The 16,731-nt window shown below is 40.8% G+C and overlaps 1 protein-coding gene across 1 annotated transcript in view; it reads left to right on the top strand.

Annotated features, from left to right (window-relative positions):
• MCTP1 (multiple C2 and transmembrane domain containing 1) overlaps positions 1 to 16,731 on the top strand; it is a 193,874-nt gene that overhangs the window by 71,933 nt on the left and 105,210 nt on the right. Inside the window, exons 8-9 of the mRNA XM_035889310.1 lie at positions 2,640 to 2,826; positions 7,838 to 7,931. Of these exons, the coding sequence (XP_035745203.1) occupies positions 2,640 to 2,826; positions 7,838 to 7,931 (281 nt within the window). The remainder of the gene's footprint in view (positions 1 to 2,639; positions 2,827 to 7,837; positions 7,932 to 16,731) is intronic.

Below are 16,731 nucleotides of genomic sequence, written 5' to 3'. Positions count from 1 at the left end.
GGGGGGAGGACCTCAATGGAAAAGAAATTGCAATTTCTCTTACAGTGTCTGTACATTGGTGAGACTTGTCTTCCCAGTGAAGCGCACGTGCGGCCGACGCGCCCGCCTCATGCAGAATGAGAACAGTGCTCTCGCCCGGCCGCGTGCGCACGGGGGCGCGTGCCTGGATTTCCTCCTAATCTTAACCTGGATTTCCATACAGCGCCATGGAATTTCCATACATGCTCCTTAATGGAATAACCCTAGTTTTTTATCGGATTATTTGAGGGCCCTTCAGAGGGTGTTTTTCCTATAAAATGGGTAAGGCTTTCACTGGAAAAAGCTTCCCGATGGCTCCCTACCCTTCGTGTGATTTTAGGCGATAAGAAGCTGGTGATGGGCTCTTTATGGAGATCTATTGAGCAGACAATAGAGACGTATTTGTCAGGTAATCTCTTGGAGATGTGGTGCTATTAGGCATATTTTATAGCAGCGGGAAAGGTGCACGGGTAAAATCCAATTGTCAGTTGCTTCTTTCAGCCTAAATAAAAAATAGCATGGACTGCTAATGTTGCAAAAGTGCTGTTAACCACAAGAATTTGAGAACTTGGAGCTCGTAGTTCGGCTGCAAACCCTGTAATTCTACCGTCATTGCTGTTTTCTGATGCATGTAGGGATTTTTTTGCTCCAGCAGGGGTAGATTTTGTTGCCCGTTTTTGAGTGAGGGGTGGATTATTTCTGCATTACTTGTATCTTAATGACTTTCTCATTCTTTTACTGACTTTAAGAGAGTTTAGACTGGTGCTTTCAATGATTATTGGTTGAAGTCGCAGTGTTGTTGCAGAGACCTATTTTTGAGGGGTATCTGTCTTGAAATAAGCTTTCAAAGAATATTTAATACCTGAGGCATCTGAACCTACCCCAGCTTTGAGTGCCTGATTACAATGTTTGCCATCCTCAGAAGGGCTTTATGCTCCTCACTGCAGCCTAAATAAAAGTTTGACAGCCAATGTACCTGTACGAAGCTTGCATTGACCATCCCTGCACCGACAGCAACAGCTTTAGTCTGTCCTTACTGTTGTTAATTTCATTTCTCACTCCTTACCACCTAAAGAGTTCAAAATAAAAGGTAAACATTAAGCTCAGAATGCTGTCAGTTAGAAATTTTTTTTCATTGTAAAATAATTGAACCTTGTTACTGTAGGAGCTTTGCAGTAGTTTAATTTTGACAGCTGCACAACAGACAGTAAATGTTTAAAGAAAAAAATTAAAAGGAAATTTTCTTGTAGCAAATCTAATCTGCCTGTGATAGCACAGCGCCCGTTTTATGAGGCCACATTTATTCTCATAATTGGCTATTTCCTGTCCTTAAATGCCTATTTATTCATGTCTGCCACCTTTTTCTCAGCTTATTGGCCCTGCGGTCACCACATTATCTTTCTCTTCAAAATCAATTGACATTTTATGAAAAGAGTTTGCTAGATGTTTTGTTTAGTGAGAGTGGCATATAGAACATGTGCTTGTCACATTAAATAATCGCTGTTAAAAGTATTCAGTGGCCTAACGATATATAGAGAAAATATTCATTTACTTTATTTCAGTATTGTTATTGGTTTTGTTTCGGGTAACAAATTGGCAAAGAATTACCTGGGGATGCTATAAGTAGAAGCATTCCAAATAGTGCTTTTTTCACAGAAATTCCTGTACAGTGCCAGCCAACGTGGCACTTCTTTGACACAGGTGTTGAGTTTCTAGACTTGCTCAGAGTTGCAATCGAGGGAAGTTGAACCTCACGAATTACACAAATTAAAACATTAAAACTTCCAAGCTGCGCACAGATTAATTACTGACCCCGAGATGTTCCTGCTTTAATGAAAAGCTTATGGTCAGCTCTTTGTTCGCAGCGATACCTTTTTTTCCTTCCATGCTCCAGCTTTTATTTTTAAAGTTGTTGCAGAGCCGTTTCTGCTGGCTGGCACGTTTGGAGCCATTCTTCATTAGCGCAGCGTATGGAACAGCCGGGGTTATTCCGAAGGGGATCAGGCAGGGTGGATTGGCTTCAGCCACTCCGCGCGGTTGTGAGCAGTCCCCGCTCGTTACAGAGTGAGACATCTTATTATATAGGGGGTTGTGGCATCAAATTTTATCCTGGGTGCCTGCATGAAGCTTTAATCCTGACCCACGCGCAGCTTACTGCAAGAGAGAGAGCTGAGCCTTTTGGGTGCTGCTCGAGACGTGGCTTTCTGTGTTAACTCCATCACAATCAAGTCCACAACATTTGAGGGGTTTTTTTTAAAGGTCCACATCAAAACTGGGGTGTAAGTAAAAAGTGCAATTTGCAACTGGAACTGGGTTTTGAAGATTCTCTTCGGCTGCGTTCGAGTCAGGCCCGTTAGCCAACCTTGTTCCTAGTCTCTGTACGTTCTTTTTAATGTTTGTTGTTCACATGCATAAGAGGTTGTAGCTTTAAAAAACAAAAAAAACCAACAAAAAAAGGTCAAGTGGGCAGCATGGGTTGAAGCTGAAGAGAAATCCTTGCAGAAGCTGGGAAGGAATTTCTACCAATTTGGGTTTTTTCTCCAGCTGAATGCAGGTAAAGCCAATGTGCTCTTGTTGGATGTGAAGAGAACCACGTGCTGATGGAGAACATTTGTTTCTAGGTGCCAGGTTGACCTGTCAACCCTGAGCAAAGAGCAAACCCACAAGTTGGAGATGCCGCTGGAGGAGGGAGAGGGCTGCCTGGTGTTGCTGGTCACGCTCACAGCCTCGGCTGCCGTCACGATCTCTGACCTCTCCGTCAACTCCCTGGAGGACCAGAAGGAGCGAGAGGAGATACTGAAGAGATATGTATGGAGTTCTTTTCTTTTGCCCTCTGTTTGCAAAACGTTTGCTTATATGAATGATAAGTATCAAGGGGGGAAAAATCTCAACATATCCCTTATATCCTTATCCCACTCAGCCAATGACAACCATTTAAGGGAGTTACTAATATTGCCACGGCTGGTGCAGGTAACGAGAAGGCTACAAACCCTCTTTATACGGAGCTATACTCTTTATACTCTTTATAAGGTATTTTATACATAGTTAATTCAGCTACTTGATATGATCATGTGGCATGAAGAAGTTAATTTTACTGCCTTGCACATAATTTGTACTAAGCACAATATAACTAAGGAGTCACTCCGTGACCGTACACTTCCTGGTGAGTGTTTATGCCAAAGGGTTTGAGGCTTTTTTTTTTTTTTTGAGCACCTTCTAAAGGGCAAGAAAATTTATTTTTTTGTCTGCACATTAGAGGCTGGAGCAGTATTTTGTATCATCAAAATAATTGCTTTAAACAATATTTCCATTTCAAAATATTCTGAGGCAAATTATTTTCATTTCCCAGCATCCTCACATTACATGGAATCTGTGTAGTTTTATCAAAGCAACAGAGAGGGGAGCTCTTACTCCAGCATTTGCTAATACCTAAATCACTAAAAGTAACTGTCTCAGTACACATGGAGAAAGGAGGGAAAAAAAAAAAAAAAAGCTATTTCCACTTAAAATTACAAAGCTTTTATTGTACAATGCTGCCAGGTGTTTAGAAAGGCTTCTCTAGACACTCAGCCATTAAACCAAGCTCTGACTAACAAAGAGCCGCTTAATTTTTTTTTTTAGATTTTAAAATATTCCTATTCCATGACTGACATCCTTTCAATAACTGAATTTAATAAAGATGTACCTTATCAGGCTGTGCAGATAACATGAAGTGCTAGTACTAATGCTGTACAATATTCTTCAAACAGATTAGCAGGATGTGCGCTTCAGCAAATTTATTCTGGCTATCTCCCCTGAATCAGCTGTCTGCTAATGCTTGTACAACTCATACACCAATAGTGTTATCATAAACACAGTTTAATAGAGGTGACTTAGTGAGGCTAAACATAATATTCCTAAACCAACTGAGAGCTAAGGTATTGTGCACCATCTCTGAAAAATAATTACAATTAAGAGAGTTACTGCACATTTTGGAATCCACCAAGGCGGTCTGTGGTTATTAGAATAGATCTTTATAAACGTAATAAATTCCTGATGGGTACATTTTTGAGGCGACACACTCCTCGCTATCAAGTGCAACAATACTGTATTTCTGCGGATCATTGCGGGTGATGATACGGCAGACAAGCCATGCCGATGGTTTTGATAATTTAGTAGCAGTACAGAAACTTGTTACGACTATTAATCGCTTTTCTTAAATTCTCAGGTTTTTGTCCCCAGTGTAAAGCATAATTATGTGGTATAAAATTGATCTATTTATGTCTGTTTCTTACGTATTCATGGGTATGTGTCTTCCCTTACATTTACATCACTGTATGCATTTGAAAACATTTACGTTTCTGGAAGGTGTTCGTATTGCAGAGGCATGAATTCCTCATTATGTGGTTTTGAAAACTGTAGCGTCGGTATACCTTTTTGGCAAATTTTACTATTTTTATTCAAATGACCAATGGGAAGCAGAAGAATGAAATGACAAGGTTTATCGAAATTCAAATAGTTTATTTTCACTGATGTTTGATTCGCCTTTGGCATTCACATCTCTACTTCAGAAATGATGGCAAGAAGGAGTATGCAATTAGCAAGATGTGCTGTGCCCCATTGAGTGGCTGTGTTTTGGGGTTTATTTTTCGCCCTCTTAAAAAATCCAACTTCCATTTGAGAAATGTATTTTGCACCCTTTCTGCAGCCAAAAACAGTTAATGAGCTGACCTTGCCATCAGATCAAATAGCCTTTGAAAATGACTCTATTACTGTCATTTAACCATTTGTAGCTGAACATCAGAGCCTTACAAATTAAACAGGCATTACTGTTTGAACCATTATTTTACCACAATTGTCTGAAAAGATTAATTCCTTTTGGGGTGAGGAGGGGGGCGCATTAATGGGTACAGACCAAGAGAGATTGTATGACCTTTTCAGAGCGGGTGTGCTGAACCCGCGGTCCCCCTTGTCACATTTTAAAAACCAGAGGAGCTAGTTTAGAGAAGAAGTTGTTAGCATTCCATTTTTATTATGACATTTCACAGTCATCCGATTTAATGTCCCTTGACCAGATTGTCCACCGTGAGACGATGGGCTTGAAATGTTATTTAGAGCATTGATAAAAGGTGAGCAGTTCTAAGATGACAGCGAGTCATAAGGCTGGTGGTGTGACATTAATTTTCTCCATAACAGAGATGGAATAAGACGTCATGGTGACAAGCTGTCAATCAGTACTGGCCCCTCAGTGTATCTCGATGCCATAGGATGGGGTATTGCTTCTCCCATAATAGAGCTGAACTGAGATGCTCTCCCTGACAGCTGCTGCAGCCATACAGAAAATATATTATACAGCCTTTCATTAAAAAAATAAAGAGGACTCATATCCCGAGCATTTCAATCTTTTCCCATCTATTGAGGGCTGAAAAGATTCACAGCAAATCACGGATTCCTCTGCTATGGAAATTTCAGGCTTCAGAAGCCATGCGGGCTTTGAGGCCTTCAACAATAATCATAAATAAGAAGACAGAATATCGTCTGATAAATCATTACTTAAAGTTATGTATTTAAAGTAACCTATTAAAGTCATTTGCTTCTCTCTGCCGTGGCACCGTATACATTTTCAGCCGTCTCCGCAGCCACAATGAGCAGTAAATGCATCTGAGCCGGCTGGCTTGCTGCAACTAAAAGTTCAAAAATAATTGTTCTGCGGGACGCTGACAACGGTAGCGAAGCGCAATGCAGCGCTGGTGCCTTTTTTTTGCAGAATGAGCTTACCAGGATGGTGTTTGGAGAAAGGGGACCGTACGGCATTGCGGGAAGGGGGGCAGTCGCTTGGCTTCCTCCCTGTTTGGTCCTTGCTTTGTTTTCTTTCTGCAGCTTGGCGTTTGTTTTGGTCATTGGGAAACTTGGGTGAGACGTGGAAACATCTCTGTAAATTCTTCCACTTCCATCATGGTATTAGAGCAGAATTATCTCTGCTGTGGCACCAGTTCTGATAAGAAGCCTCCAAACCCTGGTCGTTACTGTAATAAATGAGGGATGGTGCCAAGATGCTTTTGAATGATAACGGCGCTGCCTGTGACACCGTCTCTGCCACCCTCAGCGTGTGCGCACGCCAGCGGGGGGTCCAGTCTGTGCTGGTTAAAGTTGACCATCAGTATTTTTAAAGCCGTATTGCTGATGATTAACATGTTAAAAACAATAAAAAAAAATGTATTAGCCGTTGTCCTGTGACGATGACATACGTGCGTGTACCCTGAGGTACGTAGCGTGCGGGGTACTGCACTTAACAGCCTTCCCCGGTTCCGTAGACCAAGGTCAAACCCCCGCTGCAAACAGTAAATGGTCAGCTGGGGCTTGTGGAGCTGGTGTCGGAGCGTGATCTAACGCTCAGGACTGCCTGATTAATGAAAAGACAGGGTTGCATATTGCATGTCTAACATTTTAATGGATAGGTTATCTATGCATAAACATACTGTAGTTTTTGCAAGCTGACATTTAATATTTCATTTAAGCAGCACCTCTGGTTTTCAGATCAGTGATGTTATTTATTCTGGTTTTCCATAACAGTCGATTTTGCCTTCATAATAAATTAAAGAATTGTTGACTTGGTGTTCTACTTGATGTTTGCGTTTTCTAGAAATCTGGGCATTATCATAAGCAGTGGAAAAGGTTTCACCTGCACTACGTTAAAATTTTAGAAAAGGCCACAGGCACTAAGTGCAGTAATCTAGATTTTAAAATACTTTGAAATACAGGCACATGCTAGCATTTATGAACAAGGCTTGCAAAAACAACAAAAAATCAGGCCACATATATATATGATATTAAACGGATTCGAAAATCTAATTTTAGTCTCCTCCTTTGGAGTTCCTCCCTTAGGTTATCCAAAACCTGAACGGTAATGCCACGTTTGTGATTAACTGATTGCAGATTCAGAGTTGCATTCGATGTTCTGTCATTTGAAATTCTGCAACTTTTAAATTAGATTCAAAGTTAGAGCTTGAGAATTTTAGCATATCACCTAACTGGTGCAATACTCCCAGTTTGTTACTTTTAGTTATTGGAAAAAAGTGCAGCAACAGAACGGACTTCCCAATCAGCTTTCTAAAACTACGTTGGATGAATAAATGCGAGTGTTAGTCTACCATTTAGTTTTTTCTTCCTCTTTTGAATATATGTAAATATAGCAGAAATGTACATTAAGAAAACGAATGACTTATACTAAGAGCTTCCTGCCATAGAATTGGAATGATCTTTTAATTTGCTTTTTTGACGCATGTGATTATTATGAAAATTATTAAGTTGTTAAAATCCTCTTGATTGTTTTTGCTCATGTTATGCACAAGCTATATGCAAGGTTGTATATGCAAGCCTGCATATAATGGTCAGCTACAACAAAAGCAATATTGGCCCTAAGTCACTGCTCAAAATACTATTGGAGCCGTCGAAGGGAAAAGGTGAATACAGATCTCACAAAAGCATTCAGGGAGAGGAAGTGTTTTATTGTTTGTATTAACTTTATTAATACACTGCTGTCATTTAAGATTTTGATGGACTGCTTCATGTACTGCTAAGGGATTAATTTGGTAAAATTAGTGCTGTATTTCATAATTCATTTTCTAATTTTTCCTTTGCACTTTTCATTGTTAAGTTAAAGTTGCAAAATACTGAAAGAAGCACTGACAACTGCACATTCTTCAGAAAATAACATTTAACAGTATGAGCCTGTTAGGCAGAATTACACTCACATATCTGGACTAGGGAGGAGGCTTAATACTGCTTTTGGTTTGTCTTTTTTGCAATCCAGAATTATTTTCTTTTTATTATTTTTTAGAGCCCAATGACGATGTTCCATAACATGAAGGATGTGGGATTTCTTCAGGTGAAGGTCATCAGGGCAGAAGCATTGATGGCAGCTGATGTCACAGGCAAGGATTCTTTTAGTTTGTGACAGTAAATGCCGTAGTAAGACTGGGGCTTTTTAGACGTGAAAAAAAAAAATGCTTAAAACAGAATTTTGTCTCAAGATTGTTGCCCGTTTGTGCAGTGTCACCTTCTGATCATTAGGGAAAAAATCCACAGACAAACAAACAAAACTTTTCTAACGGTAGGAGAGCCCGGCACAGTTTATTTCTCAGAGGGGGAAATACACATTTTTCTGCATCAGAGGTCCTGAAAAAAATACGTAGAAAATACTTCTTTTTCTAGCAGATAAAAATATATTAAATTATCAAAATTAAAGCTGAATTCCAGAGGACACGGCAAGTGAAACGTGCTAGACTTAGATACTACTTTAAAGTTGTTGGCAAAAGAGCTGCTTGATACCTGCCAGATATTTAGCAAGGCTGCCGTTGGTTTCACACATTCCAAATAAATCCAGTTTCCTGTAACTATTGCTTATCTGTTTAATAAGGAAATAAGAAAATATTTTCTTTAAAAAATTTTCTGTTTTATGTGATATAAGCCGAATGGATAATTTAACCTTTTGCTTTTCAAAATAAAGAAAAAGTATTTCAGCCATACAGACCATATTTCTCCAGAAATGCCCAAGTTATCTCCTGTAAGTACAATCACTTTCACGCTGCATGGGTTGAATGGAGCAAAATGAGCTGCCTCTGTGACAGAAAATAGCCATCTCTGCTTTAAAGAAAAAAAAAAAAAGAAAAGAAGGGAAACTATACTAGCTGCGCTGGTTTAACAGCAATTTGGACATAAATGTTCCATTATAGGAGCAGATGTAGATGTATAGCAACATACTCACTTTTTAATAGTTTTTTGTAAATTAGCATGAGTGCTAATTTTTTTTTTCTCAGACAAGGTAACAGAGCAAACATTTTATTGCTGAAACTGATCATCCAGTTTGTGGCACAGAAAATAACAGATTCTATTTTCAGGGAGGTTGGAGAAATGCTTCTAAAGATTCCTCATTCTGCTTTGACCTTATAATCCAATGTGGTCTGAACAGAGAGAGAGATTAAGTTATTCAGGGGCAAATGGGATAATTCAGTCCCTGACCTCGTTCAGTCTTCGACTTTTCCAGATCAACATGTCATTTGTGCTGGTTGAACAAATTTTTTGGAAATACATTTGATTCAATTAAAGATGTACAGAGCTACCAAAAATTTTCAGACATTGCATTTAGAATGACGGTCAGGGGGTCGGGGAAGAACACTCAGTACCTTCCCCAGTCCCGCCTATTTTGTTCATTAGCAAGAAAAAACATTTATATGGCAGATACGTTTTGTAAGGTGGCGGTGCGTTCCGGACACTACAGAAATCAGTGTATATTTTGGACAAAAATACCCGGTATTTTGAGAAGAGGACAAAGGGGGTTTATTAACTGCCGCAGTAATTTATAGCTATTTTTAGTAACTTGTGGGTGTGTACAGATCATCACTACAGATTAAACTTTGAATAGTAACATTAAGAAATAACTCAAAGTAGTTATTTGGTGTTTGTCAATGAGTCATGTTTGCCAAAATTGTACAAAACTTGACCCTCCGCCTTTATTCAACTGAGCAGTACTTATTGTTCATCGTGGGGAGCGCTGTCATCGGTGGTGTAGCTTACGTGACTAAGGATTGCTTGTGTGAGCAAGAGCCAAGGACCAGTTTGATCTTCTTACTACACTGTTTTTTTCAGAGTTAATCTTTTGCCCTCCCCTGAGCCTGAGCAGTAGCTGGGACACCTGCATAGTACCTGTGCGATTCGCTCTGTTTCCCGTCTGCCGAACATATCCCATTTCACTCTCCGGAATCTGTTCATGTGAAGTAATAAATCAAAATTTATTAGTTTGGGCTGAATGGATTTTAAAAATCCTTAATATTCCATCATTAAACATAAGCATAGACGGAAAAAGATTTCTGTAATCTTTTAAGTAGTCATCAATCTTACTACAGTTGTGAAGATTTTTTTTTCCTTTCAAAATGTGAAATTTTTCTTTTATTACCATACATTCATTGAGCAGCATTGTAATACTGTATTAACTCTGTGTGAATAAAGAGCAATTGAGACTCCCATTGAATGAATGCGTAAAAAGCACAAATTACTTTTTAATGAAACCCTCAATTCTTCTCCTTTCCACAGAAAGCCCACAGCCTTGTTCAGCTGAATGCTGCTACAGTAGGTCACTTCAGTTAAGCCCCTAATAAACTGTTGATAGTCGAGGGCAGTTTTTCCTCCAGTCTCAATAGCCCAGTGTTGGGCAAATCATCAAGGCTAATACAGATTTTTTTTTTTTTTTTTTTGAAAGAAGAGAGATTAAGGGTGGTGGTTCAGGCCTCAGTTTACAACACCACCACCACCCCCCATACACATGCATTGAACAAGATGCCAGGGTGGGCTGAAATTTCGGTGACGTTGTGGGCAGGGGAGCAAGTGGGTCACTACCAGCTTGAAAATGGGGCGCTGCTCGAATGTGCCATAGCTGGGTTTTAAAAATACCCCAGAAAAGGACAAAGTGAGACTTCTCCATGCTCAGCCCGCCTGCAAGGAAGTCAAGGAAAGGGAGGGCTGCTGAGGGGTTGGGAGATTGCCTGCCAGGGCTTGGAAGCTCACCTTGATTTTGAGGAGAGCTGAAAAATAGGGCATCTTCCAGGGCCGGGGCCTTTGAAAGAATTGCCAGGACTATGGGGACGTTTCCCCCAGAAAAACAGCATCTTTACGTGGTCAAAACACAATTTTAGGGCTTCCACCAATGCAAAATCATGTTCCTTTGGAAACTGTGGTTACAGCCAATGCCCCTTCCTGGAAAATACGCATTTTTTAATATGTTTTTTTGAAACTATAATCTAACAAATGGAAAGACGTTGAGTGTGGTCTTTATGTTTTCCTCCCCTTCCTAGGAAGAAACTCTCATTTAAATCTTCCATTTTGTTTTAGCTCTTCAGCGCAAGGCTGTTTTCTCCCTAAGTCTTCAGCTAAAAGTAGTTATATTTCCCCCTTTCCCCCCCCATCTTTCCTGGCTCGTGGTTCCTCTGGAAGACAGGCAGACCTTCTCCAGGCTTCGGCTGCCTGCGGCGCCCAGGCGGAGCAGCGTTTGTGCCTACAGTCACGTCCTTTTACACCAAGAAATACTCTGGTGGTGCGGTAAAACGCAAAGCGTGTTGGACTTATCGTGCCGGGTGGCCTCTGACATGAATACGTATTCTGTTCACCGAACCCATATGAGTTTTGGAAAGCAGTGGACCCTTCGTAGTGCCAGGTTAGGCAACAGGCAAGCGTACTCCGTCTGCGGCGAAGCGTAGGTGTAGGTGGGTTTGGTGGAAGGCTGCTGGCTTGCTGGCAGTGCTTGCCTCTCCTTCACTGGGGCCGACACATTCATACTTTTCCTCCTACCAGGAAACAAAACCCCAAACCCCTGCCTTGTTATTGACGAGAGGCAAGTAGGGTGGGAAAAGATGTGCCACAGGTTTGGTCAACTTCAGCGTAAGTCCTATTATTTTAAGGAATAATAGTTAGCAACTCAGATTCATTAGCAGAGCAAAATCCAAGCTCCGTGTGACGGCCTGCCTAGAAAACAGTTTGTTTTGCTGTCTTTGGGCTTTAATTAAGACGTGTTCAATTCTAGCCCCCTGGCTCCCCTCTCCCCCTGCCCCCACCCCACTCGCTGTGTCACAGACCGGCGATCAGACGCTTTCAGATGGTCCAGCCCATGACTTTGACCTTCTGCGCGGTCCGGCGTTCCCTGGGGAACCGTTCAGCTCATGAGGTCTGATTTCACACTTCCAGGATGCCTCGGCTCTCTTAACAATGACAGGGAGACAAAGCCCTTTAGAGCGGGCCGCATGGGGACTTGTTTAAATTGGAAACTAGAGAGGAGTCAAGGAACAAGGTTACAGGCTACAGAATAGTGCTTTTAATAAAGAGCTCACAGCTCTGGTTCAGCTCAAAGAGGGCTACCTCTGTACAATTAATTGAGACATTTATCTGGAGCATCTCAGGCCTCTACTTTCTCACAGAATTATGTGATAAATATCAGCTAAGAGGCAAATGAGATGTGCATGAAATGAATTTTTAACACTTTGATTACTGTGTCTCCAGTCTTCATTAGAAGTAAATTTATTTGTATTTCTGACCTCATTATTAATCAATTGTCTGCGGGTTTTTTGGGTACCGTGATTTCAGAACCTGGTATGTCAGACAGATTTTACTAAAGAGCTTGGTGATATTTAGGTTTACAGTCAAAAGCTTCTCAAGCTTCTCCTCTGAAGAACAGAAAGTAAGCATAGAAAATGAGGCAGATTTTTTTTTTCTTCTTTTTCAGTTTTATGTCTGGAATTCAGCCTCTTTTCTAAGAAAATTCCATGTTAAAATTTTGATTAAAGTACTTGAAAGTGGGATAAAGATACCGAGATGGCTCAATGTGCAGAATGTAAATGAGTTTTTAAAATCTGTTCTACTAAAATGTCCTAATACCAGATGTGCAAAAATAGTCTTCGAAATTGTTCTTCAAATGCTGGGAAATGTCAGAGTGATGTACACAAACGTTAAATTCACAAAGGTATGGAAGCCCATGCATGTAAAATTGAAGGAATAAATTCAGAGGCCCTTTGGAAATATGGTTCCAAAAGTAATTTGCTCTGTCAATTAGTGCAACCAGATTTCAATATACACTTGAATTATCTTCACAAAATATGGAAATCTACTAGGTGGGCAGTATTTTATGGTAGATAAAAATCTCACCTGGTCCTGTTGTATAGGTCACCTGAAGTCGTCAGTATCATGTACTGCTAAACTACTTTTTTTAAGAAAGTAGCAGTTTTAGGATACTGATGGCAAAATAGAGAATTAAAAGACACTTTTGGTTAACCATAGCATTCAGAATTAAACGTACAGTGAAAAGACGACTCGTCAGTATTAGCATTTTTATTTTTTTTCCTGTGAATATTTTGTGGAAATGAGTTCAAGGCGGTTGTGGCACTACGCTGAATCAGCTGGTAAGGTATCATCTCACACATTCGTGACATCAGTCCGTTGCAACACATTTGCAGCAGCACCCTTGAAGAGGAATTACCATTTCCATTTTAAAGATGGAAAACTAAGAAAGGTTAACTGACTCGGCTAAGGCCGACAGAGCAAGTCCTTGTCAAAGCTGGCATTTGGCTTGGGTCCTGTACTTAATCCATTAGATAAGGCGGCTTCTCATGCTATTGAGCCATTTCTCCCCCTGGCCAAAGGTCAGGCTGGCTGCTCTGTTGCAAGCAGCTGGCTGGCAGGGAGCTCGGAACAACATTAGTGACATTAGCGTCTGCATGAGTGGCACTGCCCCCCAGAGTCATGAACTGGCTGTCTTGTCTTCTCGAAAAAATAAAGGCCTTTTTTGGCTGTGGGGACTTAGATCCATAATGGGCAGGCACGGCCAGCAGTAGGGGAGAACCATAATAGCCTATGAAATATTCAAACAATATCTCAGCTTTCGTAACCACGTTAAACTTGGTTGAACTTTGTGAAGTTGCCGTTCGTGGACTTGACTTTTAAAAGCAGAAATGGACCTGAAATCTCTGTTATGTCTTTGCACTATCCAAGACATTTTTAGTAGTCTTTGTGATTCTAGTTCAGTTTGGATAATGTCATTTGAACAGTGCAAAAATTAATGTATTGCCTAGTTCAGAATATAGTTAGTGATTTGCTTAAAATCAGTGCACGGTCTAGCCAGTGCTGAAGCTGCCTTTCCATCAGTCTATATAACTTTACAGACTGGTCAGTGGCCGGTAAATGTTAAATGCCAATCTATACTGGTTGTTCCTTTTGTTGAGAAAACTGTTGAAGAACCGAAACTGGGGAATACTTGTGTCTCTGGACCGATACCGAAGCAAGGCATCCTTTCTGTAGCCATGGTAGAAGTATCTCCACCGGGCTCACGGGGAGCCCCGTGCTATGTGATGTCCCTTGCGAGTCAATCCTTACGAAGTACAATACGTTTTGCAGGGGTCAGGTAGGTCTGCCATGTGCTTCTCGGCTTGCATTGACCCTGCATCAATGGTAGTTCCTTGTATGAGTCCATGGCAGCTCTGATGAAGAAAGAGTCCTTCTACAATGACTGATGGTCTTTCTGTTTTTTTTATTTTCTTTCCTACAAGCTGGATTTTCAAAGATTGAAAACAGAAAAGCACAATGTTTATGGCTGTACACAGGTGTTTCTTTCCTGTCTAAAACAGGGAGTCATCTTAGTGCATAAAATATGGATGTTTCCATATGTTTGTTTACTAAAGTCTCCTTTTTTATTACACTAACCAAGTAATATGCAGATGACATGCAGTTTTCTGCAGACAAATGCATGTATTTAATAGAGTTTTATAATAAGAGGACATCACAGTTTAAATTGTACAAAACATGGCAAGCAAGAAATGTAAATTTAAGCTTTGATAGCTTTTCATCAGGAAAAACCCCCATTTGTATACAAGTGCAGCTAGAAAGTGAGTACAAAAGTGCAATTATATTGAATTGAAGCCCCTGTTTGGAAGGATTGCTGTGCTCCAAAATGAATTTTTGCTGGGAAAACAGTCTGCCAAGAATCAAAAATTTTTATTGTACAACTTCCCCCTCAGGGACCATTGAAGGACATACCTGTTTAACTTGCCTGGAAATATGAATTATATTGTGTTGCAGTTTGACAGCTCTAACATTCAGGTGAGGTTCGTATTTACAAAAGCAAAAGCTACTTCCAGCTGGTTTGGTCATATGTCATGAGATCTCTGTGAAGAAGCAATGGTTTCGGAGTTGAACTGGAGATGAAGCCCAGCGTTTTGTTGTTTCGACCACCCACTAGGCGGGACAGAGTCCAGCCTGGGAGGTGGGCTGCAGTGGCCTGTGTCTGACACAGGTCCACCAGCGCTAGAACAGCCGTTCACAAGGGCTCACAAGCCACCTAACTTCTCTGGTGCTTGCTGATGAGTTCCAGCACAGCAAGCCAGCTCATCCACAGATGTGGAAGTCCTGTGGTCTTCGAACTGATGGAAAGGGCCTTTCCCAAACTTTTCCAAGGGAAAAACACAGCAAAACTGTTAGGCTTTATGGTGCTGTAGCTACTTGAGAAAAAAAACAGAGAATCTAAAACTGCAGGGAGGCTGAGGTTTTGTTATTCTGATTTTCTAAGAAGCAATTAAAAATTATCACTATTTATATTTCTTTTCTATGATGAAAAAGTGTATTTTGTATACTTGCAGGAGAAAAAAGTTGTTCCAATGGCCAACCTTCTGATCTCCAGATGATGAAGCTGAGCTCCAAACTTACTTCTGTGAAGCACTGACTGACTGTTCACTAAAGTCTTGCTTTTGTGAAGGACTTCCGGGCTGTGAGGGAGTTTGAGTTTTAAGGCAAACAATAACAAATAAGACCTCCCCAGGTCCCAGTTAGCCTCTCTTGCAGCATAACCACTGTTGTAGAGTTGGGCCGGTTTGAGTTGGTGGGTGTACGGTTCATCCAGGGGCATGTGGTAGTTCTGAGAAGTACGGCAACAAGTGAAAAACTAGCATTTTAATTAAGGTGTGTATAGTGTGCAATGTGAGAGACACGGTGCTGACTGAAGTAAAATACTTTGGTCTAAGTAGAGTAATCTTAGTTTGTGGTCTGGTCTCACCGACTGTCTAAAGATTAAATGCAATACAGCGTAGCACAGACAAGGGCATCTCTCAAACTAGATGCAACGTGTGGCATGATGAATAAAATAGGAAGCTTCAAAAGATACATTTTTGTTTTTCCAGTGGTAGCTTACATTACAAAGTAGAATTCCTTCGAGGGGACATTCTCAGGTAGTCCAAGTCTGTAATGGGTAGAGGGGGAAAAAAGGCTGAAGGAGATCCATCAAAAGAGAAGCTGCTTTCCCTTCCAGATTATTATGTGTACTGTGTAAATTAGCACTTTATTTCTGTCATTTCAGGAGCCCTTAGGACCGTGTAAGTGGAGTCCACAAAGCATGAGACATTACAGCAGCAGAATGGTTTAATGAGATTTGTTTTACTTCTTATTGAGGTTTACTGCAGGTCTGATCTCAGTCAGTGGGAAGGTGTACTTCACTGGTTTTACGACCTACTTGTCTCATGAATTCCTTCAGACAGTGCTAGGTGTGATAGTGGTTAGTCCCATCGTCATGGGATTACTCACAATCATGAGTGCTGGTTTCGGTTCTTAATGTTTAAGTGCATTAGGCGGGTGGTGGGTCAGCTTAATTTAGGGCTGTATTCAGAAGATGTTCATGGATGTCCTCCTGATCAGTAGAGTTAAGTACATCTAGAGTCACTGGAGCAGTAGCTGGAGGCCTACAAAAGACACGGAGCAGAGAACTTGTTGGAAGATCCTCAGTAGACACAGGGATTTGGGTAGAATTCCTTGACATGTGACAGGTGATATATGGTGGTACATGACAGTTGTCATTTAGCATGTAAGTGGAAGGCATGCTTGTGACAACACAATTTGGAATGATGTAATTGAGCTGAGGCAGCACAAGTCTAATCAAAGGGGTTTAAGTGTGCTTTTAGAACTGTGAGATGGACAGCACGTAGTTTTCTGAGCATATGTGGGTTTTTCTTATAAAAATGAGGAAAAACATGTCTTGTTTGGAATTGCTAGCTGCAGTAGCTAGGCAGAACTCATCTGAGGCTGCCTTGGTTAGAGTATGTGTTGTGCCTAAGGTAGGAGTTTTTAACAGTACGGTGACGAATATATGTTTTAAGTTCCTGGATTTCCTTCTTGGTCCTCCTAGAGACCAATGAGATGTAAGAAGACCTG

Source organism: Egretta garzetta, unplaced genomic scaffold (assembly GCF_000687185.1).
Source record: "Egretta garzetta isolate BGI_Z169 unplaced genomic scaffold, ASM68718v1 scaffold12, whole genome shotgun sequence".
NCBI classification, from domain to species: domain Eukaryota; kingdom Metazoa; phylum Chordata; class Aves; order Pelecaniformes; family Ardeidae; genus Egretta; species Egretta garzetta.
Note: the sequence above shows the minus strand (reverse complement) of the source record. Positions and strands in the feature narration are given on the sequence as shown.